Source organism: Nicrophorus vespilloides, unplaced genomic scaffold (genome assembly GCF_001412225.1).
Source record: "Nicrophorus vespilloides isolate i.1.1-1 unplaced genomic scaffold, Nicve_v1.0, whole genome shotgun sequence".
Classification (NCBI taxonomy): Eukaryota; Metazoa; Arthropoda; class Insecta; order Coleoptera; family Silphidae; genus Nicrophorus; species Nicrophorus vespilloides.
The window spans coordinates 41,311-67,845 of NW_017095809.1; the positions used below are offsets into that span (position 1 = coordinate 41,311).

General features: G+C 32.1%; 2 protein-coding genes across 7 annotated transcripts; both read right to left on the minus strand.

Moving 5' to 3' along the window:
* Window positions 1–3,773: 3,773 nt before the first annotated feature.
* LOC108564711 (somatomedin-B and thrombospondin type-1 domain-containing protein-like) lies at window positions 3,774–4,266 on the minus strand. Its single transcript, XM_017923813.1, is given in 1 exon segment — window positions 3,774–4,266. A coding segment is annotated over 1 exon segment (285 nt). The 5' UTR covers window positions 4,059–4,266.
* A 4,795-nt stretch (window positions 4,267–9,061) lies between these two features.
* Window positions 9,062–26,509, minus strand: LOC108564796. 6 transcript variants are annotated; one of them, XR_001891161.1, is made up of 13 exons: window positions 23,381–23,775; window positions 19,351–19,504; window positions 19,227–19,296; window positions 19,104–19,168; window positions 13,533–19,044; window positions 13,252–13,471; window positions 12,929–13,200; window positions 12,449–12,873; window positions 11,862–12,386; window positions 10,695–11,803; window positions 10,112–10,636; window positions 9,961–10,041; window positions 9,654–9,735 (listed from the first exon to the last, which is right to left on the minus strand). XR_001891161.1 is itself a non-coding variant. In XM_017923944.1 (12 exons), exons 2-12 carry the CDS (start codon window positions 19,494–19,496, stop codon window positions 9,225–9,227), a joined length of 9,399 nt encoding a protein of 3,132 aa, XP_017779433.1. In that variant the 5' UTR covers window positions 19,497–19,504; window positions 24,848–26,509; the 3' UTR covers window positions 9,062–9,224. The 6 variants fall into 6 exon arrangements, 5 of the variants coding, with proteins under 5 accessions (XP_017779433.1, XP_017779450.1, XP_017779441.1 ...); XM_017923944.1 differs by lacking the exons at window positions 9,961–10,041; window positions 23,381–23,775 and adding an exon at window positions 24,848–26,509 and having other exon boundaries at window positions 9,062–9,735; window positions 10,093–10,636; XM_017923961.1 differs by lacking the exons at window positions 9,961–10,041; window positions 23,381–23,775 and adding an exon at window positions 23,977–24,043 and having other exon boundaries at window positions 9,062–9,735; window positions 10,093–10,636.
* Between the last annotated feature and the right edge of the window lie 26 nt (window positions 26,510–26,535).

Below are 26,535 nucleotides of genomic sequence, written 5' to 3' on the forward strand. Positions count from 1 at the left end.
TTAGAGTCTCTGTTTATGAATAATAATTTCGTTTGAACTAAAACAATTACTTTTTTTCATATATAGTAAATATATTTACATATGATTTAATATAGAGTCCTAAGATTCAAAGTAGAAAAAAGATTTAGTCCATTCACCTTTATATGCACTTTTCTATTAAAGTTATTTAAATAAAAGTTAATTGAAGGAAAATATATTGAATATAAAGAATGTTTTTCATTAAGGTTGAATCATATATTATTTTGTATCATAAATTTTCAAAGATTTCACTGATCAATGAGCTATTATAGTCTTTTGATTTTATTCATGTTGTAGAATTTAGTAATTCTCTTTAATTTAACACACTATTGGAAATATAGGTTAAAATAATTCAAGAACTTATAATATTGCAACTAAATTAATAATTATATTATATTTAAAGATACATTTATTGGTAAAAGCAGTCAAGTATTTCGGAAACACACGCGCCTCAACATCAAAGCTTTTACGACTTTATCTGAAAAAGACTAGTGGCGCATTGACTAGAACTAAGAAACGATGACTGCGCAACGACAGTTGCCTTGTATACAATTTTGCATAAGCTGTGCAAAGGATATGGCGGATATATCCGCCGCTTAATTAGATGCTATATTGATTTGAAAAAAAGAAAATTTTCAATGATTAAAACTTTATTCTAATTACAGAAATACAGTTTGAAAAGAGACAAATCGAGAAACTAAATACATACACATATAAATCGCGCAAAAAGAAACTTAGAAAAAATGTATAGTCATTTTCAAACCGGACTATAATGAATCAAAGCCGTATCAAGCGATGCTGTATTTATATATAAATGTAAATGAATAAATTGGTTATTACAATATTAAAAAAAAAACTAAAAGTTTTTCATGATAAATTCAAAATTCGTAAACAGAACAGCATTTGGTAACATGGACAGGAACAATTGAGCAAAACTTTGTTCATTCGAATCGACTAACAAAAATATACAAATTTCTGCTATGTCAATAAAATCCGTATTTATTCGTTGATTCTGTCCATTTTTTTATTTGAACAATTTAACCACATCTCTATTTTCCTTTGCAACAAAATATTATTTCACAATATAAATATAATAAATGAATGTAAGTGTAACAATTTTGGACAATTATTACAAATGAAATTCACAAAATTTTACTTTTGAATTCAAAAGTAAAATTTTGTGCATATTACAATTATATTAATTTTACAGCGTATTTGTTCCAAAATTATTCCACAATTTTGTTTAAAAAGCAGAATACTGAAATTATACATATAACAAAAAAATATAAAAAAGTGTAATGTACAAAATAGTTGTCATAACAACATGGTAAATCATTGTTGTTTTATAATTTAAATAGAAAAGTTAGTTTAACTGTCAAATTTTTTGACATTTTCTAAATAAATATAGATTAAAAATCTAGTGAGTGTAGAATTACCAAAGTTTCTTAATTACTGAAAAATGTTGACTTTTTATTAAAAAAATGTTAGATTTTGAAATTATCTTGTTGAATGTGGTTTTGGTCTTCTATATATGTGTCGAATAATAATCTGGTTTAATTTCAACACCATGTGTTCGAGTTTAATTGTACCGAAGTAACCAAATACCCTTAATATCGTGGTCGTTAGGAACGAATCTCCATAAGGATCATCATACCATAATGGCCCCATATAGAGTTGATTTCGGTTATCGCTCTGTTTCCAGGAACAAATCCCCACGCTAAATACATATAGGCGAACGTATCATGCGTACATACTACATTCACGAAGAGCATTTAGACTGCTTTGTATAATTAATTTGGATCTTGTGAAATAGAATATTCCCATACATTATTATTGAATTAAATATTAATATTTTATATTAAAAATATACATTCTTCTAATAAATAACATAATTTTTTTTTTAGCTTTTATTGTTTATTCACAACCTGCCAACATCTCGGGCTATAAGTTGAATGTAACATAATTAATGAATATATTTTCTTATAGAACAAAGTTTCTCACTATTTTTTCTATTTGTTTGTAACTGAACTGCGACCCAATTATTTATAACATATATTTGTCGATCCTTTGTCGTAAGTTGACAGCTGTCATTTGACGACCCGTCAAATTGTAACGTGACTTTCTATTTTTTATATATAATAATAAAATCATCCAATCATCAGACAAAATAAAATTTATAAATTTTGGTGTCAATACATAAAATCATACTAAAATATGAAGTAACTGAATACAAAATTTGGAAAACATCATTGATCTTAATGTTACGGTAAAGGTTGTATTACAACAATTGTGAATTATCTTATTCTTAAAAAACTTATAAACTTATAACAAAAATGCATTAATTTCTATATTAAAAGCTACTTTTTCATAATTAATATTAAAAAGTGGAAACTAATATAATTTCATTTCTCATTTTACAAAATACCGGTATTTCCTGTATTTCATTTATTCAACACACGTTCGCATTTTTAAGTATAATTAATGTGTAAATGTAAATGCGAAAAAAGGGAGCTTATCTTCACGGGCTTTAAAATGTCGAGAATAATCGAATCGGATTATATTTATAAAAAATAAAAAAACTCCTGCAACGCCAAAATGGAATTAAACTCGCAGGATTAGCAGACTTTGCTTTTTTCTTTTCCTTTTTTTTACTTTTTCTTTCGGTTCTTTCAAAAGGATGCTAAAGTGAGAGGCAGTAAACTTAATTTTATCGAATTAATACCGCAAGGTATAAAAATAGGAATTTTACGCGTTGCGGTTTAAAAATCTAACCAAGGGAGTGTGATATGAATCAAAGTGCAGATTTTATACTTTAGAGATCAGAGGAGCTTTTGCTACGAAGGAAAATTATTGCCGCTTCGACACTGCAGTAAACAACGTATGAAAGGAAACACGATCCTTTGACTATTATTACTTGCTGAAGGAAGTTTGGAAAATGCAGCAAAATCTTTGTGTCTTTATTTGTTTGAGTATTTATAAAGTTGTAGTATTTTTTAAATACTATAATTTTTTTAATACTGATTTCGGTAATTCTCAATACAAATTAAAAATCTCTCATATATAGGGCAATATTTTATTATGAAAGTAAGAATTGTGAAAGAACAAGATATTAATATCAAATTTTATAGTTTTTGCTATTAACACTGCACATTTTACTATTTTTAGTACTTTTTCAGATCAAAATTTATAGACAAAACATTGGAAATTAATTTAGAAACAACTCTATTTCAATGCTTTTATTTTTGATTATGAATTGTATTCAAGTTAGTTATTTATACACATGACAAATTATTGAATGTCTTTTTACATTTTAACAAAATATGAAAAGTATATATATTTTTTAAATTAATCTTGCATAAAAAATTAATGCAGATAATTAGTTTAAAAGTTGGATGAAGGAATGTTTCTGTAGAAACTTACTGAATAACATTTGATTTCAAAACTGCGAATAGAGAGCTGATTTTACAGTAGAGTATACAAAGTGAGGTAATATTTTCTATATATTACGCTTTTCTATGTAAAAGATATTCTTACAATTGGCAATTCGTACAACAAAGTGGAAAAATATATATTTTTATGTATTAAGTATGTATCAATAAGTTTTGAGAAATATAATAATATTTAGGTAGTTAATTTTATAATAATATTTTTTTATTAAAATTAATAAAATTATTTATCAAACTTCATGTAGTATATGAAGGATAAAAAAAAGTATAAAAAATTGTGTTGGAAACAAATATTCAATGATTTGTTCTTTAAGTTATACTAATTAATAACTTTTGTTTAACTTTTTGTTTTCAGTTACCTCCGCAGGCTTCCTTGAAGTCATCGCAGCAGTCGCCAAGTTTGAGACAAGCGTGATCGCAGTAGCACGGTTTATCGCCGATGTCTTCGACGATGGCATTCAGCGGAGCCTTCTGGACGACACACGAAGAGTCTCTACCGGGACAGCAAAGTTTGGCTTCCCTGCAGCTTCCGCACTGGACGTGTCCTGCGGTCAGCAGGACCGCGACGAAAACGGTGCCCAAATACACGAGCATTGTGTTTAACTTAAAGAGAAGTGAAGTATTCGAAGAGTTCGTCTGAAAAGCGCGGTCCACGTGCGATCGAGAGAATGCGACGTCCGGCGAGGGGAATGCGACTGTTATGCGTGATGGCACGCGTACGACTGCAGAGAGTGATGGTTACGGTGTGAAGAGAAATGCGCGTCGCGACGCTTTGGTGTAGAACCGACGCCGCACTGAGCTTCCTCGAACACGAACCTTCCTACCGGATCTTCCTTTTCCTCTTTCTATTTCTCCTTTCTCACGTCCTACCTAAACAAACATGATTAATATAGATATATTGCTTCATTTGTTTTTAACGAGATTAACTTTTCTTTGCGCCCGAAACACAACAAATCGACATCTTTTCATTATTTCACAAAATAATCTTGTTTCATTACACAACATCGATTTTTTAAATTATTTCAAAGCAGTCAACTTGTACACAACACAATATTTGTTTATTATTAATTTTCAAATTAAACTCATCATGTTTCAACAAAATTTTGGACAATTTACATAAAATATTTTTCGATTTATTTCATCACAGTTGAGAAAAACAAAAATTTCATCAAACATCAAATCAATTCAGCAAAGTCATTCATAATCATCTTCAGCACAAGAAAATAATTAATTAATATTATCACATTGAAAATTTATATATTTTAGTAGTTAAACATATCAAAAATAATATTTAACATTCTTCATTATAAAAATTATATTTTTTTTACAACTTTCATTATAATTATACATCTTTGATATGAATGATATTGATATGAAAAATATATTTGAAGTTATATAAATCTGATCTATTTTTCTTGTCCACTTTTTCTTCTCCAATTATTTAATTATTGAACATTATTTTATTGAAATATTTATGACGAAAAGGTTAATATTATTACTTTAAACGAATTATTTAAATTAATTTTATATAAAAATTTAAAATATTTGTTAATTTTTAAGATTTACATATTAAATCTGCAATCAAGTTAATATGCAAAAAATTAAAACCTTTATTGCAAAAAATATACGATAACACAAATAATTTAATTTATGCATATAAAATGAAATTAAAATTAATATAATTTAATATATATTTTTTTTTCTACAAACTTAATTTTATAAATAACTGAACAAATTTGCGATTTTTTTTTTTAAATTCACACAAATCACTCATCAAAATTCAATATAAATATTGTAATGTATTTATATTTTCACAAAAAAAAGCTTATATTAAATTATAGTTCGACGAGTTTAATAAGAACGTTGCGGATCAATGAAACATATCGTGTTTAAATTATTTATTTAACTGTACATCTCGCATAGTTAAAATAATGCTGTTTGGAACCGGATTAATCGAGGATCTAAATAAAGAGAAAATCGATAATTATATAAAAATAATAAAATTTAATTTGTTTTGAAAATGTTGAACAGAACTATAGTGAATATTTATAAGATCTATATCAGGAAATAAATAAATCTAATTTGGAAAGTTTTATGTTCAAATTACAAAACTTAAATCACAAAACTTTAAAATATGAATTATATAAATATTTTATAGACAATACTGGATGAATCTATATTTAATTATTCATTAAGGCTTTGAAAAATGTACTCCAATTTCAACTGAATAAAATATTGATGGAATCTACGTATGAGCATGCATATAAATCATGTTACAGCTAGTACAACATATGGAGTATGCATATAAAGCTTGCATATAAATATTAACTTTACTTCCATTTGGTTAACCAATGTATGATTTTACTAAAATGTATTATATATACTTTGATGCAGTGTCATGAAACTATGTTTTATTAATAAAAACAATAAATCAACAATTAATCATTATTTCTACAAACACAACACAATCCCCCCATACAAAGGGAGTAATCATATTTTTCTTTTTTTCTTTTATTCAAATATTTCTATTCTAAGACGTTGAAGTCTTGCCATTTTTTGTGCTTTTCTTTTTCCAGTCCCATTCGACCTGTGTTATCCTCGCTTGGGGACATTCGAGTGGAACGTAAAGATTGTTTGGGTTGCGAAGAAAAGGATGTTTGGGGCGATCTCGGACATTGGATATTGTAATATCACGAACCTATAGTATATCAGGATAACGAAAGTATTGACTTCCTCGTTACAAACTACTTTCTACAGTATATAAAAGAAAATAATCAAAAAATCTGAGAATATCACAATTGTAACACATATCACTTAGTTAATTATTATTTCTTTTATTATGATTACATAATTGTTTATTTACTATTGCATTATAATAAAAATAGAACAACGAATATTTTCTTCATCTTATTTTTCTCTTTACTAGAGGAAATAATCTTTTATTTGTCCTTTAAACTAAAATTGCTTTTTTGTCCTTTATGTTTTGAATTGAAATAGTAAATTGAATATTAGTGTAACGGCACATAGAAACAAAAAGGTCGATAAAAGAATGACTAGTTTTTTTTTTTTGTATTTAGAAATTTTTATTAGTTCATGTGGACTATCGATCGTTGTTTGTCTGTTCGAAAACATATTAAAAATCGTTGAATTCTGCTGGTCTGGATCTAATCTCTCGACTGAATGGGTATTTTCATTAGTGAACAAAATGTAGCAGACAAAATCGCAGTCAAAAATCGAAACAATGAAAACATGAATTTATACGAAATGCAAATTTTTAATTGAATAATATTTTTAATATAAATGTTTAAATCACAAACCTGATATATCAGGTATATTAATATTTATAATTTATAAAAAAAATATCATAAAACTATTATAGATTAATGTAAACAAGTTTGTTTTTTTATCGACACAATTTATTTTTGATTCTTTACTTTTTCCAAAAAAACATATGACCACTATAGTTGTAATACATTTTGGTTTATTTAAAAGAAATCGGAAGATATTTTTTAAATCTTATGATTATTTTTATTGACTCTAATAGTAGATAATTAGATATTTAAAAAAGTTATGAGGAAAAATTAGTCACTCACGCTCGCTACATAATTTATAATAATGTTTAGGACTATAAGACGCACCTTTTTACATAGAAAAATCGACTTAACATTGGTTTTCGTCTTATGGTCCAAAGGTATTACCTAAAAATCGTTCTATAAATTTAGGGTATCTTATCCCGTCTTATAGTTCAAAAAAATAGGTTTTTTTTTTATAATAACAAGAAATATTGTAATTAATTAAACTTGAGTTTTTGAAATGATTACGTACTTTATACCAATAATCGAAGTATGCATTTTGTGAGACAAATATGCTTCTACTTAGTAATTTGCAAATTTTCAAGAAGATATTATTCTGTAGTATAATATAACAATAATTTAAACATTGTGTGAGATTGAAAGACAAATAGAAATAAATATTTAGACTTAGGTTGATAGGCCGCGTATTCCGCTTCTGTATAACAAATAATTATACAAAAATTCCAATATATAAGAAAAAATAAATAAATAATTGATCAGTTCGAAAATAATTTGTTTATTTAGTGATTAAAGGTAAGTAAAACCTTTAAATTTATTTTATATTTGAATTGTATAACGGTTTTCAAAATGTGTTTGTTTTATATGTGTTTGAAGCAAAATGAATAATTCTGTACAGAAATATACACTGTACATTGGTATAGTAAGATCTACTTTCGTAGATAAACGTTAAACGAAACAGCGTTAATTCTTTAAAGGGTGGTGAAAGAGGTTTGAAAATGCCTAGTGGGGCATTATTATAATTTTCTAGAAAATGTACGGGAAATAGGAATTACCATTTAATTTGGTTGGTAAGTCAAGGGATGAATCTTGATAGGCCATCCAATGTTGATTCGGTTGATGAAGTTGTCGGATTCAGTCATTTTAAGATATAGTAAATAGGTTAATTTAGTTTTTTTTTTAAGGTTTTAAGTAAATCCAGGGGCGGACCTATTGGGGCCCTAACACAGTTTGGGAGATACTGACATTGTTTGGAAGTTTTGTTTGGGGGGCGGCGTGTTCTAATACTGTTTAGGGCCCTGGATTTTTATAATAAAGACAGATAATTCAGAAACTGTTTAACTGGTAGTTAACCATTCGAAATTTAAGGATTGTGGACGGGTGACAGAAATAGCATATTTTAGAAGTCAATGTTGGATTAACAAGTTTATATAGTACACGGGGCATAAAATCTAATAATACATACACTAAATTATATACTAGGCAATTAATATTACCTTAAAAAATGAAGTGAATACAAATATAAAACGTATTGAAATCAATATTTATTTCAGTAAAGTATATCATTATGCGAACATAAATGAAATTAAGTGTACTTATTCTTACATATAGCTTTGTACTGTATGGTAATATATACCATGACAAGTATATACAAATAAAAATGATTAATAGAATATTAAAATTAAAATCAATATTATAGAAAATATATAATACATTGATTATAGTTGTAGGTGTGCATGTTTAAGTACAGTTGGACGGGATTAGAGGATAAATTTCTTGGCAGTTTACGATTGAACAGGATAACCAGTATATTATTATTATTATAAACATTTATAACAACTTTTAACATTTGTACAAACGTATAATTTTTAAAGAATACAATAATGCACTTCCAGCTAAATGTTATTCAATATGCAAAATCTGAATGCGAGTCAAAAAAGCTGCACAATACTCTTCTTCTTGTTAAATAGCTCAATTACACATGGTCAGAGAGAGAGAGACAAAAAATGAGAGGTCGATTTATAAATAAATTATGCGTGATTTTAGTTTCGTTTATGGAAAAAATATACTATTATTGTTTCACAAAAAGTAGTTTCTTAAAGAAAATTTATAAAACAATGTAGTATCAACATAAATAAAAAAAATATATAATGTTGACGATTAATAAAGAAAACAAATCTAATAGAAACCAACTTTAACCAGTTGATATATAAGAAAAAAAATAATTTTTAACATAAATGTATATATGTATGTAATATATATATAAATATATGTGTTTATATACACTAATGCGCTATTTACAGATGCATTCTGAGATACGAAACATAATAGTGGATTTGATAGATCAAAACTGTTTCCTAAATATTAGAAAACAATTTGACGAACTTACTGATTAACTTATATTTGAGGAATATTAAAAATATATAAAAATTATTTTTGTACATCACAGTTATGTTTTACGCCTATCCATATCAATTAGCGTAACTTTTGGGAATATATCAATAACTTTGGCATACTCTTCAACAGTCATCGTGGAATTATCCTTATCGTTCAAATGAAGAACGGTCTTCTTGATTTCGTCCTCGTTGATATCCGGTTTAGTTCCATAGTACGTAAATTCCTTTTGGTAGTAGGGTTTGCTGGTGGACTTCCTAGCTGTATCTTTGTGTATCTTCGGATGCATCTTTTCAACGTGCTGCTCAAAATCCTTTTCGATCATCGCGTTGCAAATAGTACACTTAAATGGATACTTATTTACGAATTTATGTGTGATCGGCACTATGGTCGGGTTTTCAATTTCGTATGAGATTATGGTCATTTTTTCGCCAGGATGCACTTTACGTCCGTGCTTCATCATCTCGGCTTTCACAACTCCGGTAAATCGGCACAGGTTGCATCCGAACGGCTTCTGCACCCAATGACGCATTTCATGAGTTCTCAAGGAGGACTGCGTTTTAGTACTAAAAGAAAAGCAATACAAACGTATTAATGAAATGAAAAACGCTATTATAAAATAGTTGAACGAAATGTATGCCAAGGTGTCATCAAAAAACAGAAGGTTGTGTCAATGTGTGTTTACTTTGGTGAATATGTGCTATAATTTATCTGTTAATAACAATTAATTACTGCAAACTTCAAGCGAATAACAGTCATGAACACATGAACGGCTGATAAGGTTTAGTTACCTGTCGATGCGACACTAACAATAGGTTTGTTTGTTAAGTTATAAACAGTGTCAGAATGTTTGCAGATACGTTTCATTTAACCTAAGCGAAATACAAAGAAAACTCTATTATTAAGTTGATCAGGACACTTACTCGTATACACAATATTTACATTTAAATATCTGATCGTTGGTGTTAGAAGCTGGCGGTTCTTCGATATCGCTGTCTACGACGTTTAAATATTCACCATCGTCGTTCATAAACTCAATTATCCTTTTTTGATATGTGGTAACTTGCTTAACCCATTCCTCTATTTGTGGTTGACTCTCCAGTACAATAACATCGGTTGATTTATATTCCCCGTGAACTTCTTTACAGTGCATTTCCACTTTCTTCTTTTTGCATTCTGTGTATGGGCAGTGCTTACAACCGAATAGTTTATACTCTAGTTCTTCGTACAGATGAAATTTGAAGTCATTCATTTCAGGTGTTTGATAAATAGCGCACAGAGGACAAAGGAACGCTTCAAAGGCGGGCTTTCCAAAAGGACCGTACGTGCCCATAAAATTCGAGGCAATCAACTTTTCAATCGGCATAGTTTTCAAACTTCCTAATTTCTCCTCAATTTCGCTAAACTCATATGTGTCTTCGGGGCAATGTAATATATCCACGTCTGAATCGTCGCTAATTTCAGAACCTGAGAATTATATAAATCATTAATGGTTTCCTATAATAAAATATAATAGTATTGTTACCTCTAGCAACCGCGTCTATAGACAAATCCAAGTTAGTAATCTTCTTCGTTTCAATTTTATTTTTATTTTCTTCGTCTACAGACGAAGACTTATTGGAACTGATTGATTCCTTTTTTACTTGACCATCAGTTGACTTCGTGGATGACTTAACCGAAGTTTTCTTGGTTTTCTCCACCTCTTCGACCTTTGTTGTAATCTTAGTCGGTCCTTTTTTGGAAATCTTCTCCACCTCTTCGACTTTGGTTGCAATCTTATTCGATCCTTTCTTGGAAATCTTCTCCACCTCTTCGACTTTGGTCGCAATCTTAATCGATCCTTTCTTGGAAATCTTCTCCACCTCTTCGACTTTGGTTGCAATCTTAATCGGTCCTTTCTTGGGAGTCTTCTCCACCTCCTCGACCTTATTTGCAATCTTAATCGGTCCTTTCTTGGGAATCTTCTCATGTTCCTCCAGCAAAATACCGCGAATGTGCTTGATGTTATTTTGTTTATTCATAACCCACAGTGGCGTTGTGTCGAACTGTGGTTGAGTCTCAACTGGTGGAGCTTTAACTGCATCTTCATTAAAATATACCTCGATAACGTCTTCATTACATCCCTCGTGTTTGCTCTTAAAATGCTCAGCAAAACTATCCCTCTCTAAACTCTTGTAATTGCAGTAACTGCACTTGTATTGCGAATCGATACCATGTTTGTTTTCCACGTGAGCAATGACTGCTTCTTTTGTTGAATACCGACTCTTGCACATACGGCACCGCCACGATTTCATTTTCTTTTCTTTACTATCGACTTGAACTTCATCGGTTTCCTCCCTAAGTGTCAACACTTTGCTCGCCTTATCGGCATGTTTGTCGCTACAATGCCTCTCCACTTTGTTCTTCAAGTTGTTGAAAAACTTGCAGTAACTGCATTTGTATAGTAAGTTGTCGTGTAATCTCAAATGACGAAGAATATTATCAACATTAATGGGATATTTTTCACTACTAAAATCTTCATTGCAATGAGCGCATGTGTAACTCTGTTCATGACCGTGCAATGCTTGTAGGTGATGTCGTAACATAGATTCCTCCAGGCAAAGATAATTACAATTATTAGCTCCACACACATATCTATAAGTATAAAAAAAAAACTTACATTTTATGTATGCAAATATGAAACAATTCTTACCTTTTATTTAACGGTATGTAAATCGGTATATTTAAATCAACTTCATCTTTTAATTGTTCAACTTTAGATTCCATCTTTATAGCATGTGAACTGTTCGCCAAATTTTTCATCTTATCAAACATCAGTTCCTTGTTTTTCAGACAAGGCACAGGATTTACTGGAGCTGCGGTCGGTATTTCGGCAACTTCCGCATTATTCTTGTGTAAATTCATGTGACGAACAAGATTCATTTTGACTTTAGTTGCATACTGACAAATGCTACATAGTACTTCATATCTGTATACTGGCATCGGTGGTAGTTGGCTTATTTCCTCTGGGCTAAATGAGTATTTAATGGGACAATGGCTTAACTGCTTTACTTTCGACGACTCTTTGCTAGGAGAAGATTGAACGGAATTTGCGACACTGTTTGAACGCCTTTGATTTGGAGTAGCAATGAATTCATCCGTGTCGAAATTTTGCTGCTTGGGATTCACTGGTAAAATGCTGCAGAAATTAATTTTATGTTTACTCTTCATATGTGCTCTAAAAATGAATGTTTTCAATTAAAACTCGATTAACAATAATTGCTATAATAATAATAATACCTCATAGAACAAACTTGGGGATGCTGATAGGAACAAAGCGAACAACTGATCTTATTTGCTCCATGTATTCGAATGTGTTCCACCAGATTGGGAGCATTTTTAAACGACTTGCCGCAGTGGTAACAGTCGTACGGTTTTTGATTATTTGATTTCTGTGTCATTGTTGTACAACTAATCAAGTGATTTTTGAAGGCTAACGAATTTTCGACCTTCTCGCCGCACTTGCATATAAATAGTAGAGACCCGGAATAAGTTTGCCCTTCGACGTCTTCCAATTCTTCGTCTTCCATCGTGTCCTCCACATCATTATCAATATTTATTTCACAGATTTCAATATTGTTGCTCTCAGGATCCTTGATCACGTCTTTGTAATTGAAACAAAGTAGTTTGTCATATATTTTGTTATCTTCAACCTCGCTGACGGTCTAAAAAATAATTACATAGAATTTATATTAAATTATTAATATTGTAAAAACATACCCCATCCTTAACAGATCTACAAACTATACGAAATTCGTAATTTGAATGTTCTGTTACCATATGATTAAGGAGATCCTGGACATGTACATTTCCATAAAAACAATACCGACAATGGTAGATATACAGCTGATGTCTTGTCTGGAAATGTCTGTTAGCGCTTCTAAAGCATCGAAAATAAATAGAACAGAGTCCGCATCCCCAAGGCTTTGGATCCACGCAAGTTTTTGCATGTGTCTCATAGTTCATTATCACACGGAATTCCTTTTTGCAGCCTAAAACGTTAATTTTAATAATTTGAAGAGAAAAATATACAAACTACTAACCGCAAACATAGGGTTTAAGAAACCTAGATATTGGAGGTACTTCCGGGATTTTATACTTTACAAACGCATCTGCGCTAAGAATCAATGCAGATTCTGAATATGTCAAGCAAGAATATTCTTTGCCTTTATGCTCGATCGTTTGGTGCCATTTTACGTATTCCGGAGTGATTGCTCTGTATAAACAATAAGCACAACCATTGTTGCTTTTGTTGTGGCGCATCTAGAAAAATATATAATTTATGTTATTGAAAGACAACTAAAAAAAGGAAAATAATACGTACCAATAAATGCAATTTGAAGTACTGAACCTCCATTTTGTAATTGCAATAATGACATGGAAGTAATAATCCCGGAAGGAAGGTATGAAAATTTAAAAGATGATCATCAAATTCGTTTTCTATGTTTGTAGCAAAATTGCAAGCTGGTTCTGGGCATTTTAATAATATTTCTAAAATATTGGGTGAATTTAACCACTTGCGACGTACTTCAGAAGTTTTTCTTGGAATCTTAATTTCTTCTGGCGACATTATTACTACTTTACAAATAGCAGTGGTGGGAAATACACTGTCAGACGTGTTAGACGATATGGCTTTCAATGTAGTCGATGTTCCTTTGGATAATACCGACTTTGGAGATGTTTCAGATATTTTTATCAAGGGAGGAATTTCCAACGTTGAGGATTTTTCTTTCAACACCAATGGCGGAACTGGGAGTGTAGATGCAGATGGATTTATGATGACATCGTTCATTGCATCACTCTTTGATGGCGCCAATGATGTTACACTTGAAATTTTGATACTGAATATAGATGATTTATTACAATCCGGATCACTTTTCACATCTTCTTCAAGTTCTTCCAGTTCCCGTTTCATCTGTATTTCTTCCTTTTCATTTTTATCATCAGATACGTGGACGCACAAGTGATTAAAAATATCCAATATGTTGAGATATTGACCATTCGATTCACTGCAAGTGGAACACGATAGTTTATAATATTCATTTTTGTGAGTGAATTTGCAGTGCGAATCAAATATTTTTCTATTTGAAGTTCGAAAAACACACGAGGGTATATTACAAATAAATTCTAGTTCCTTATCTTTCATCTTAGTTGCATGAATTATAGATACACTAAATAATTTCTCGGATGCGACTGAAGGAACAATTTTCACTGGTTCTAAAGCAGGCATCTTCGATAAGAATCCCTGCAATCTGTTGACTGTTTGATTTATAGAATTTTGAATTTTCGGAACCTCAGTCGATTTGGACGTTGAGGCATAATAATTCTTACTTTCTTTGCGCATTGCCGAATCTTGAAACTGTTCATTTTTCATAGATGTTTCTGCGATCGTCTGATTATGCACGTCAGTCTCGTTAGCTTCATCCATTTCCACATCCTTTTCCTGTTTAATTATTATAGCTTTTCCCAATGAGTGCTTTTTTGTGTTAATACTATTACTGATTTTTAAAATCTTCTCCGAATCTAACTCCTCTGTCTTCTCCTCTTCTTGTGTATCATCATTATCTTCACTTTCATCCATTTTCAATAAATTTTCCAACCTTGACTTTAGAGTGTTTACAAACGAAGTTCGCTTCGTTTGTATTGTACTCTGAATTTCCTTCATTTTTTCTAGACGTTTTTCTTCCAAATTATTTTCTTCTTGAATGGCAGTATCATCGCATAGAAACGCTGTCAAATTCAACTCGTTTTTCTCATCTGCGGTAGAGGTTTTGCTATGTTCTTCCCTACTTGCTATATCATTATTAGATGAAACCGGGTCTTTATTTTTACCTTCAACGCTAACCGCGTTTTTTATGGATTCACGAGTTATTCGCTTCTCAATAGTCGGTTTATCAATGATCGGTTTATCAATGATCGGTTTATCAATGTCTTCCACTGGGAATGACATATTAATGGTAATAGGATGAGTAGATTCCTCTAAGTGATATATATGAATGTGCTGCTCAATTGCTTCTCGGTGTAATTGAAGAAAATTGCATTCAGAACAAATATATCCTAATATAATTGGATAGTTCGGTTTCGAATCTTCTAACAGTATCATATTATTCGCATCCACTTTTGGATGAGAATACTGTACATGAAGCTTGAGATTTCTCCGGTTATTATTACGATATTTACATTCTGTACATTTAAATCTATGTTCACCCGTATGGCTTGTTAGATGGTCGTAAAAGAAATTTGAATTTTCTAAATAGGACGCTTTACAAAAGCGACATCTAAATTTATATTTCTTTCTAGCTTTGCTTTCCTCTTCAGAAAACACGATATCATCAAGATTAGCGAGTTTACTGTCACTTAATGCGAGTTCGGTATCTTTGGGTGAAAGGCGGGAGATATACATATCACTTTCTGGATGACTCATCATGTAGTGGTAAACTATTGATTTACCGTTATAGCTGCATAATTTACATTTATTTGCATCAGTTGTCTTTAAATAATATTCTTTATCAGGTTCGACGAAATCTGCGTCGCTTGCGGATTCTTCGTTACCTATCGACTTTTTCGCTGACTTCCGTTTCTTAATTACTCCCGTCGCCCATGCTGTAGCTTTCCTCTTTTTCTTATTATTAGTTTTCTTAATATCATCTGCGTCGGTAGTTTCATCGTTTGTCTCATATTCTAAACTCTCATTTGTCCTGGACAATTCGCTATTAACTGAAGCGGCATCGTCCTCAATCGGTGTCTTTTCTACTGCTTTCGACAGTTTCCGTTTCTTCGCCATTTGATCAATACCATCTTTTTCTGCTATGTCTTGATTATTTTTTTGTTTTTTCCTCTTTTCCTCGACATCCTCACTTTGATTTTCATTCATTTTATTATCAGATTCTGTATTTAATTCTTTTACTTCATTACTAGCTGAAATTTTTATCTCTGGTAACTTTTCTAAAACAACCCTTGGTACTTTAACCTTTTCCTTCTCCGCATCCTTTGAAGTCATGGTACATGACCTTCTATTACTAGTCGACAAAACAGCTTCCCCTAACGATTCTTTTATGTCATCATGAAGTTTATCTAGTTCATTTTTGCGTGTTTTCTTAGCCGGGACACGCATATTAGCCAGTCTTTGGCGAGTTACTCTTTCATTTTCAATGGGAACAGAATTCTCTACATTGCTTCTTTTCCTATTTTTAATTCGTTCTCCGACAGATTCATGAACATCCTCATTTTGTTTCTGTTTGTCAGCTTTCTTTTTAATTGTTACTGGTTTACTTTTTACATTTTTCTTGAAACATTTCTTTTCGGGCTTCTTTACTTTATTTTTCTTCTCATCAATTAGATACTCATCATCTTTAGAATCATCATCTACATTCTCATCATCATCGATTGTAGTCTCATCGTCCTCTTCTTCTTCAACAACTTCTTCTTGCTTTTCGTCTGTAGCTGCCGCTTCATTTACATCAACATTTTCTTTCTCTTCTTCAACTTCAGTCTTAACTTCCTCTTTCTTCTCAGTTTCCAGTTTAGGCACCTCCTCCTTAGTTTTATCAGTTAAACATGTCATTAACATATTAATCATACTTAAGATAGCTGTGGAAGCAGTTGAATCTTTTTGTTCTTTTATAGTTTCTAGTAATTTTGCAATTTGTTCTTGCGGACTATCTGAACTACAACTAGGTTCTGAAGTAATTGCTTTGTTCGTATCAATATCTCCTGACGGAGATACCTTTACGTCAACCTTTTTAATGTCTTCGGGCTGTTTTTCAGTAGTTTCAAGTTCTTTTTTAGTTTCTTCAACCATTGAGAGAATTTTTTTAACGTCTGTATTCTCCACCTTATCAACCGTTTTCTCTTTATCAACAAGTATTTCATTGTCATCTGACTTCTTCTCCTTCCTATTGTCAACAAGAGTATCTTTTTCATCATCTTTAATAATATCTTGTGTCCCTGAAGTTGTATCACTTTCTTCTTTAGCATTATCCACATGTTCATTTTTTTCATTTAGAGATTCTTCTTCTTGCTCTTGATCAACGTTTTTAATATTGTTAGACGTATCTTTATGTTCCTCAGCCTTAGCACTATCTTGTTTTACTTTTTGTTCATTATCTTCGGGACGAGTTTTTTTGGGAATTTTAAAATATTGCAAAGAATCTCCTTTTAAAAATGTATACTTATCTTTAGTTGCAGCCTTTGAAGTACTAGTATAATCATTATATCGATTTTTCGATTTACTACGAATTGGTATAATTTCTTTTATGCTACTCCTTAATCTCTCTTTAGTCTTTTGAGGGCTAAATTTGTCTCTGTCGGTTGAAGTGGATCGTACACGAACGTCATCTTTCTCGCATGATCCCACACGTGGTCTACTAACATCAGTTGACTTTCGGTTTGACTCTGGAGATCGACTATCGCGTCCCTTTGACTGAGCTCTTTGATAGTCATCTCTTCTTAATCGTGGATCTCTAGTATCATGATTGTCACGCTTCTCGCGAGGATCACGAAACAATCGATTTTCACGTGGATCCCGAGATTCTCTTGGATCACGGCTTTCCCTTGAATCCCGGTTCTCTCTTGGATCGCGGTTTTCACGAGGATCTCTGTTTTCACGCGGATCCCGTTGCTCACGGTGTTCTCTTGGATCCCGATTTTCACGTGGATCTCTTACTTCTCTTAACTTTTTCTCTTCGCGCCAATGTTTATAGGTGTACGGCATTTCATTTTCATGAAATCTATTATTACTAAAGTTTCTCTTATTTTGAATATGCATAGGGTGCGTTGGTTGCTGCTCGTACGGCGGAGAAAATATAATTGGAGGAGGAACGTTGTATGGTTGAGGAGGATGACAATATGGATTAGGTGTTGTCGGTGCATAAAAATCTACTGGCGGATGAGCACTTATGTCATAATCACTCTGTATTGGCTCGAACGGCGTAAACACTTTTGCTTGAGGCGGAAACGCATTATGCTGTGGGGGAATTCTATAGTTGTGATTGTAGTTCTCGTTAAAGCTTGTGGGTGGATTTATAACATTTCCTGGTTGAAAATGTCTTTTTGGTGGAGGCGACTTTAATTTGTGAAACGAAGATATTTGGGTAGGAATATGTTGTTGTTGCAAGGCTTCCACAACGGGTGGTGGTGGTTCTTTTACAGGTTCCGGCTCTTCGGCGGGTTTAATGTCATGCTGTCTTTCCATTTCTTTTAAAATTTGGTCGACTACACCTATTCCCTTCATCATTGCAGCTGTTCGAGTTGATTTAGCCCTTGGCTTTGGATTATATTTATCAGCTAAACGTACAGGTTTATCTTCAACGACTTTACTTGTTACGGTCTCCGAGATATTCGGTCTACTGATTGACTCACACTTCGGATTTCCATTAATATTTGATTTCACGATTTTGTGTCCATCTTTACTGTCGCGCCTCTTCTTTCTATCAGTTATTAACTGATCGTCTATGCTCGAAAGCATACTTCCAAATGGTGAGTTCGTTTCCTTCACTAGTTTATCAGTCCGCGCCTTCGCACACTTTGAATCATTAACATCTGTTCTTACTTTCGAACTCGGCGTTTTCCCCGACGGAAAAAGTTTTTTGTCTTTCACACCACTAGCACTTTCTAAACTATCACTTATTTCACAATATTGTGAGTTCAAAAGCTCCAGGTCTGCAACGCTGATCGGAGGCTTCGACATGTCCATCTTTGGAATTAAATCGATATTTACATTTTTCGGTTTACTTATCGTCGCAGCGATGCTGCTGTAAATACTGGGAGTTTCTCTCACATATCGTTCTTCAACGAATGTATTACTCGATTCCCAGTTATCCGGATCTGGGCTACGACTAAAGAAAGTAATAAATTAATCATACATATAAGTTTTTATACTGTGATAATAACATACATTGTAGGTACAGGACTCGGACTCCGTGGTGGCAACGGAAGTGTTTTTGGTGGTTGTTTATAAGTCTGAAAATTAAACATACATACCAAAATATTGTATGCAACTTATATATGTTATACTTACGGTTACGTTTTTTGATTTTTGTATTTTCTTTATCACTTCCTCGCACTTTTTTAAAGTTTCATATTTAAACCTATAACATATAAAAATGATAGAAATTGCAAACGATTATTTAGTGCTCACTTACTTTTTCTTCTTATCTGTAATCATATTATGCAAAGAAACTAATTTGGCATGTTGAGGCATATCGGGTTTAAGATTGTCAATCATGTCTTTCAAAAATGGGGCATACGTTTGCAGACGTGTCAACAACGCATTTACGTCGTCTGACATTTTCGGGCCTGAAATACAAATGTCTACATTATTGTCAAGTTTTGATAACTATAAATATAATTATTTACAAATTTCTTGCTTGAAAGAATCGTTAGTAATCTAACAAAAACGATATAAAAAATCACTATAACAACGTATATATATTAAATTATTTACACAGCTTATGAACGTAACCTCAATATATTTCAAGCGTATATAATACTACATGATCAGATATATAAGACAATACACATTCACTATCACAATATTAACACATCTAAAAATATTACCTAAATAAATTTAATTACAGATTATGCTGTATTCGCATTTAATTAATAAATCTTGTTTAGGAAGCACAGAGCTGTCTACTAGATATATAAACAAGATGGATGCCAACGTCCATGAAACTGCGCATGACATATTTTTTGGACTTAGTCTAAAATTTAGTTACAGTACATTAAATTTCATTTACATTAATAATCTGCAAATACATTTGAAACATTAAGTTTTACTCATAAATAAAATAGTTAACAAAATAATAATTGTTCATTCTATATAACATTTTCACAATTGACCATTACTTATTTATAGATTAATAACAATAAATTACATATTAATTGGTGGTACATATTAACTAAATGGTTACATCATATTTTTTGTTATATTATATTTTTATGGACTCCCATCATTCGTGACTCCCCATCTTAATAGCAGTTGTAGGTATCCCTTGTATGTAGCCTGGTAAAGACTTAACTATTTTCTCATAGTCAGTCTTTAAATATGGTATTATACACGGAAGTCAATTTGACTTGTAGGTTATATTTATACTTAACAGCACATCCAGTAGTAATTGCTTAATTGACATATACTTCACATACACTATATAAATATATTAGGATTAGGTATTACATCTTATCCAAATATACTTTGATATACTATTGTTACAAGTCCACACGAGTGCATTGAACAAAATGGCGCATAGACAGTTTATTTGTAGAGAACAAACTGTCCCGGGAAATACAAGAAGTACAAGCTTAATACCGTACATATTTTATATGTGAACATTCACAGTAACGCGTACATATTTATACCAAATATAGCAACTATTGATCAGTCAGATCTCAAACGTATATACTCCCAATTCAAATACAGACCTGCCAGCCAAGGACCGACGGCAAACTAATGCCTGATCACACATATTGTCCAAATCAGTAATAAGTTATGTATCTTCAACCAGCACTTAAAAATAAATACCGTTCCAGAGGATGTTATCAAAGCAGTAGCACTAGCTACCCTTATATTAGCTTTCGTTGAACTTTCTTAAACCTTACATTTTACAGTCATTTATATTATGCTACAAACTTTCATTTACATTCTACTAACAAAATATGTTTCAATGTTGCTAAGAGAAATAACAAATCAAAGCTTTGATCATATTTACCAATATATCAAGTGACTTGATCGCAACACGAGTTCAATGTCACAATTGACAGTTGTTGCCTAGTATGATTACTGATAATCATTTATAAAGGTAAATAGTTAAAAAAAATACTTCCTCTTACTTGATGTATTGTGATTACTAATAGCTAACAAAATTGAATTATCAATTTGTAGTAAAGTACAAGATTACAACAAGATTACTGTCCGACAATCTGCAGGTATGTATAGTTTGTAACCTTATCTTTAGAAACAGTATTTATTTCAAAGCAGTGTCGGGTTTATGAAGTAGCTATATCATTTTTAAGGTTATACATCCATTTTCGAAAAGCGACCATTGAATAAATCTTTAGTATGTAGTAGAATATTAATGTCTAACAATTGTAAGTGAATGTTCTTTCCTCACCAAGACCATAATAACCCAACATAACATCAAAGTGCTAAACTGATAGTATATGATAGAGACTATGTTTGTAATAGATAATACATACTTTAAACCCCCAATAATCTTTCAACTTGTATCTGCTGTACATATATGAAGTATTGTATAAGTTTTACTACAAGACATATTCATAAAATATATAAAACTTGGATTCGAAAGCTAGTAGGAAAGTGTAATCCCCGATAAATACTAAATACAGAAGGTTACATAATAGTAAAATATGAAGTGAAGAATCTTGAACATAATTTAAGTATACCCCAGTTATTGATGAGTATATTTACTCAAGGCAGTTCCACAGCGGAACTACACGAAAACTTGGGCGATATTTGGTATTTTCTTTAATGAAGACTACATTATATTTGGTAAGTTGGTTTTATATAATTAACACTAATTATTAATGTGCTCAAGAATAACAAGTTTTATGTTAGTTAAGTAGAAAGGTATCATTCTTTCAATATTATTAAATGCTAAACGAGGTTAGTTTCATACTATTAAAATATAATCAATATGAACTTAAATTGGTATTATAATTTATGTTTGTAGCAAGTTGGTAATGTTAAACAATTGGGTAATATCAGTATGGCTAGAGTATGTTGTTTCAAGAATTATATAGATGCAGACTATAAGTTCTGTTAACGTACACTGAATCTGACTTAGATCCGTACGAACGTACAATGTCGGTCGTACAGGACCGTCCTTGGAATTTGGCCCCGGGCATAAATATGAAAAGGTATCCCCCAATGCATGAATTGTGAGAGCGGGGTGACATTAAAAAAAAAAGTGTGAGCGAGGGGGGGGGGATGGCTGATGCATTGAAATATGTTGTCGCGTTTGAATGCAAGGTTCCGCCGGCAATGTACGTTCATATAGATGTATTGATCATAGTAATATGAAGTTCTCCCTAAGGTAATTTTACAATGTTGTGGAAATACTATATATGCTTAATTGAAAATTATTGATTTCAAAACGTTGCATGGTATCAAAATATATTCAATATAAACGTATATTTGATTGGATGTAACATCTACTAATGGTAAATGGTTAATATAAAAGTGACTAAAGATGATACTTAGTTTCAAGGATTATATAGGCAATATACTATCAGCGTTCACTAAACGTACGTTTATTAATACGTACATGATGACTTAAGACTTTCAGAACAAACTAACGTACAAATATCCGTACACACGTACAATGTCAGTCGGACAATTTCGGTTATGCATGCAGCATTCATATTAAAACTCAATTAAATGTTTAAGTTCTGACTGAAAAAGAAACTTTGAAATACAGTCTGTTAGAAATCTAAATACAGGTATCAGTTGGCAGTGTACGTTCGTATGAATACCGAGTACAGTCGTACAAATATCGAATACGTTTGTGAACAGGAAATGTCACGTGAATACCAAAAAGTTCTAGAAGTATGTATGTATATGAGTATTCACCTGACAATTAACGTACCTTCGATTAACGTACGGTAGCTTGTGTACGCAATATGTACGTTAACTGAGCGCTGACTGTATATACAAAATACTGTTATTTTCACTTAATAATACTTTTTTAAAGTAATGTACGCTTAAGTTGTATAGTCAACATTGAAGATATTCTAGTACTACTTATAAATGTATGTCATATTGACAATACAAAATATAAGTACGTAGAACAAAATCAATATACAAGTAACAGTGATAAAGTATATGAATTGCGCGTGCGTAAAACGCATTACCATTCTGCTTTAAGGATTTTTTTTAAGAAAGCTATTTTTTTCTATGAATGAAGTAATAGCTATCGTATTTGGTAAAGTTATATGATTTGTAAGAATATGCACAGGAATTTTTTAAATTTTAAATTAATTCTCCTTGTTCATATGTGACGGTTGAAAGTAAAAATGGCTGGCTTCAATGCTTGATTTTTTTTTCATATTATTTTATGTAGGACGCATTTATAATATACGCTAATTAGATTGCAGTTAACGAAAAACTACGGCTGTGACTGAAATGCACGTATAATTGATAATAGATGTACATACTTTGGTATAATGAGTAATTATCAGTTTGGTCACTATGATCGGAGGATCGGCTCATCGGTTGCACGTTTGTTACACTGCCCTCTCTGTTAAATATGGCTGGCGCCAAACACTGAAACTAGTAACCCGCACGTTGGCCCTGTCTGCTAGATAACTCCATCTAAGATCTGTACGGCGATGTGCGTGGCATATGCACCCAGTTCTATGTATAACGAACAATTGTTTATCCACAGCCCTGATGAACAAACAAATTGTGTGCTCGGTGTGTTCTGGTCAGGCCTGGCATGGTTTGTCCAACGTTGAAAGAAGCTTAATGGCTTACATCGCCTATATAGACCGCCATTTTCCGCATAACGGCCGTCGCATATATGCAGACGCCAGTTCTGTCTCATCCGTATATCAAGAAGTGTTTCCTCTTACCTCAATATTCACGAGCCTCTATGCAACTAAACATAAACCGCCATCATTCGCATACAGGCATCTCTCCCTTAACTTCGTTAGAACAAAAATTGACGAATCTCGGCATGAAGGCGTGCGATAGAAAGAAACGACCAAGCAACCAAAAAATGAGAAGGAAAACAATGAGGCGACGTGCATACCTTGGGTGCTTGCCTGTGAGCACAATTGTGAATGTGCCCAAACCGACAAATGCCGAGCGCAACCATCCTACCCTTGGTCGGCGCCGAAGCCCGTCGCGCCGTATTGAACGTACCGAACCACCAGAAGCGAAACCAGACCTCAGATAGCGCACGACGGATCAGCCTGAACAACAGCAACATTCTAGCTATAACTAAACCAAGCGGCGGATGCATGCAGTGAACTCCATTTCGCGTACATTGCGAAACCATAATAAGCAGCTGCAACTGCACGCAAAACCAAGTGGAACCGCGCCCAGAAGTGACGTTGAACGGACCATGAAGATAATAGTGTCCAACAGTGGTGTGCATCAGGCAGCTCAACTGCACCACCATCATCGTAAATTGCATTCGCAATTGTAAAAACCAAACAATTTGACCCATCACGAGCAATCCTTAAATTGTACGCAATCCGCGGCGCATCCACCAACTAATACCTCAACTGACAGATCCTTTACGCGTATCATCATCATATTATACGTACATTTCAGATTCTACGACGTCAACTAGTCCTAATTACTAAAAACACTTACTACAAATAATTACTAAATGCATGCAAATATCTTTCGCCCAATACTCGTACCTTGCCCGACCGATCAATTAAGTTTATCGTTAATCAAGCATTACCAGCGACAACATCTAAATCCGACGATGCAAGGTACGCGATAGAACATAAATTGAATTCTCTGATTCAGTTACTTTTCATCTAACAATAGCCGCAGCCCCGATGTCTATCTCCATTGAATGCCGTCTGCGAGGACCGTGCAACTTACAAGCGACCAGACCGATGCGTTTTATCTAAACTTAATTACGTAATAATATATAGAGCCTTTACCTTTCTCGAAGCATTTTCGCGTTCCAAATCGCTTTCCGGGATATTTACTTGAATTTCTGTACTTTTCTTATTTCACAAAAGTGATTATGGAATCGGCAGTGACGCAGTGAGGAGGGGCAAATGACAGTGTACATATATACATATATCTATATACATTGATGTATATAGAAGTGAATACATATATATACTCGCACGCTATGTACTTGGGTGGACGGAAACTATTGATCAATTGCAAGTGGAGCAGTTTCTGTCGACGGCCGCTCGAATCACCCCAAGCGCATAAGTTGCTCAGAATAAATAATCGTTCCAAGTGTATATTTTACAATGTGTACATAAGCGAACAATGAGCTAGGACTAGAAAACACAATTTAAGCTGTGTATGAGGGTCAACAAATAGGCAGTTTATTGAAATAAGCAAATAACAGTAAACATTCGCACGAGAATCCAATTCCATTGGAAGCACCTCCGTCGTGTTCCGGGAAGAAAAAAAAATATTGGAGTCCAACAACAGCTTAGGCAACAAGTCCGCCACTTCGAAGTGGCCACAAATAACGCTCCAACAATAATTTAAAATATATCGTTTTATTTTTTCTCTCTCGCTATTCTTATATAATACTGAGCTAAATATTTATAGTAACAAGAAAAGTAAGATACTTTAAAAGAGGTTCGTTCTTTTGTTTATAATGACTACTGGGTTTATTATGTACACTGTATATTTATTTCTCGAAAAGAAACGCTTCCAACGTCGTTCCATTTATTATTTTACTAGTTAACCATTATCATTTACTTAGAGAACTTCTAGGAGCATGTTCAGATCCAAAAAAATAATGAATAAACAACTTTTTATACAAACGATCAAAATAAACGAAACATATACTTAAATAACTATATAATTTAAAAAAATAATAATAATAATGAAATGCAGTCTCAATAACAAGGGATGTTCTTCTTTTTCTCTTTTTTCTTGTTGGTGGGTCTTGGAAATTAATTACAAATGTCTTACATAACTACAATTTAGAATAAGTACAATGCTAATATTCAGGGTAGCTTGATGACATACAATAAAAATAAAAAAAATAAACTAGACGAAGTACAAACTCATCATCCTTGCCGGATTATTCTCTTTTCTCGATTACACAACTCGGAAGAATAAGTAAAAAAAAAACGAGGAAACAAAAAAAAAATACATTACAGTAATTCCAACCTAATCTATAATTTAGGAAACAAGAAAGTTGGAATGTCAATGATAATTTCCAAAATGTACTGTGTGTAATAACAATAAAAAATATATCACGATTTCCTTTAAATTTCTCGGAAAATTTCAACAACTAGTGCATTTGTTCTGTATTATTAATTATTATTTTAATCAATTTTTTTTTATTATTATTAAGCGCACACACGTATCCTACAACGAAAATAAAAATACTTTCTTTCGATGTGTCCACTCTCAGACTCGCATTGAAAATTTATGTTTAGTTTCTCGTTTCACAAAGTTATTTACAACAAAATTAAAAAATATAGAAACTGTGTATATACATTGACATGCAGCCTGCCGAGGACTAAACGAGCCCTTTACAATTTCCAACCCCTAACACACAAATATAATAACTAATGATTATTAAAAGGAAAGAAAAAGAAAACAAAAGATTTAATTCAATGTAAATAACTCATTATAAACACAAACAAGA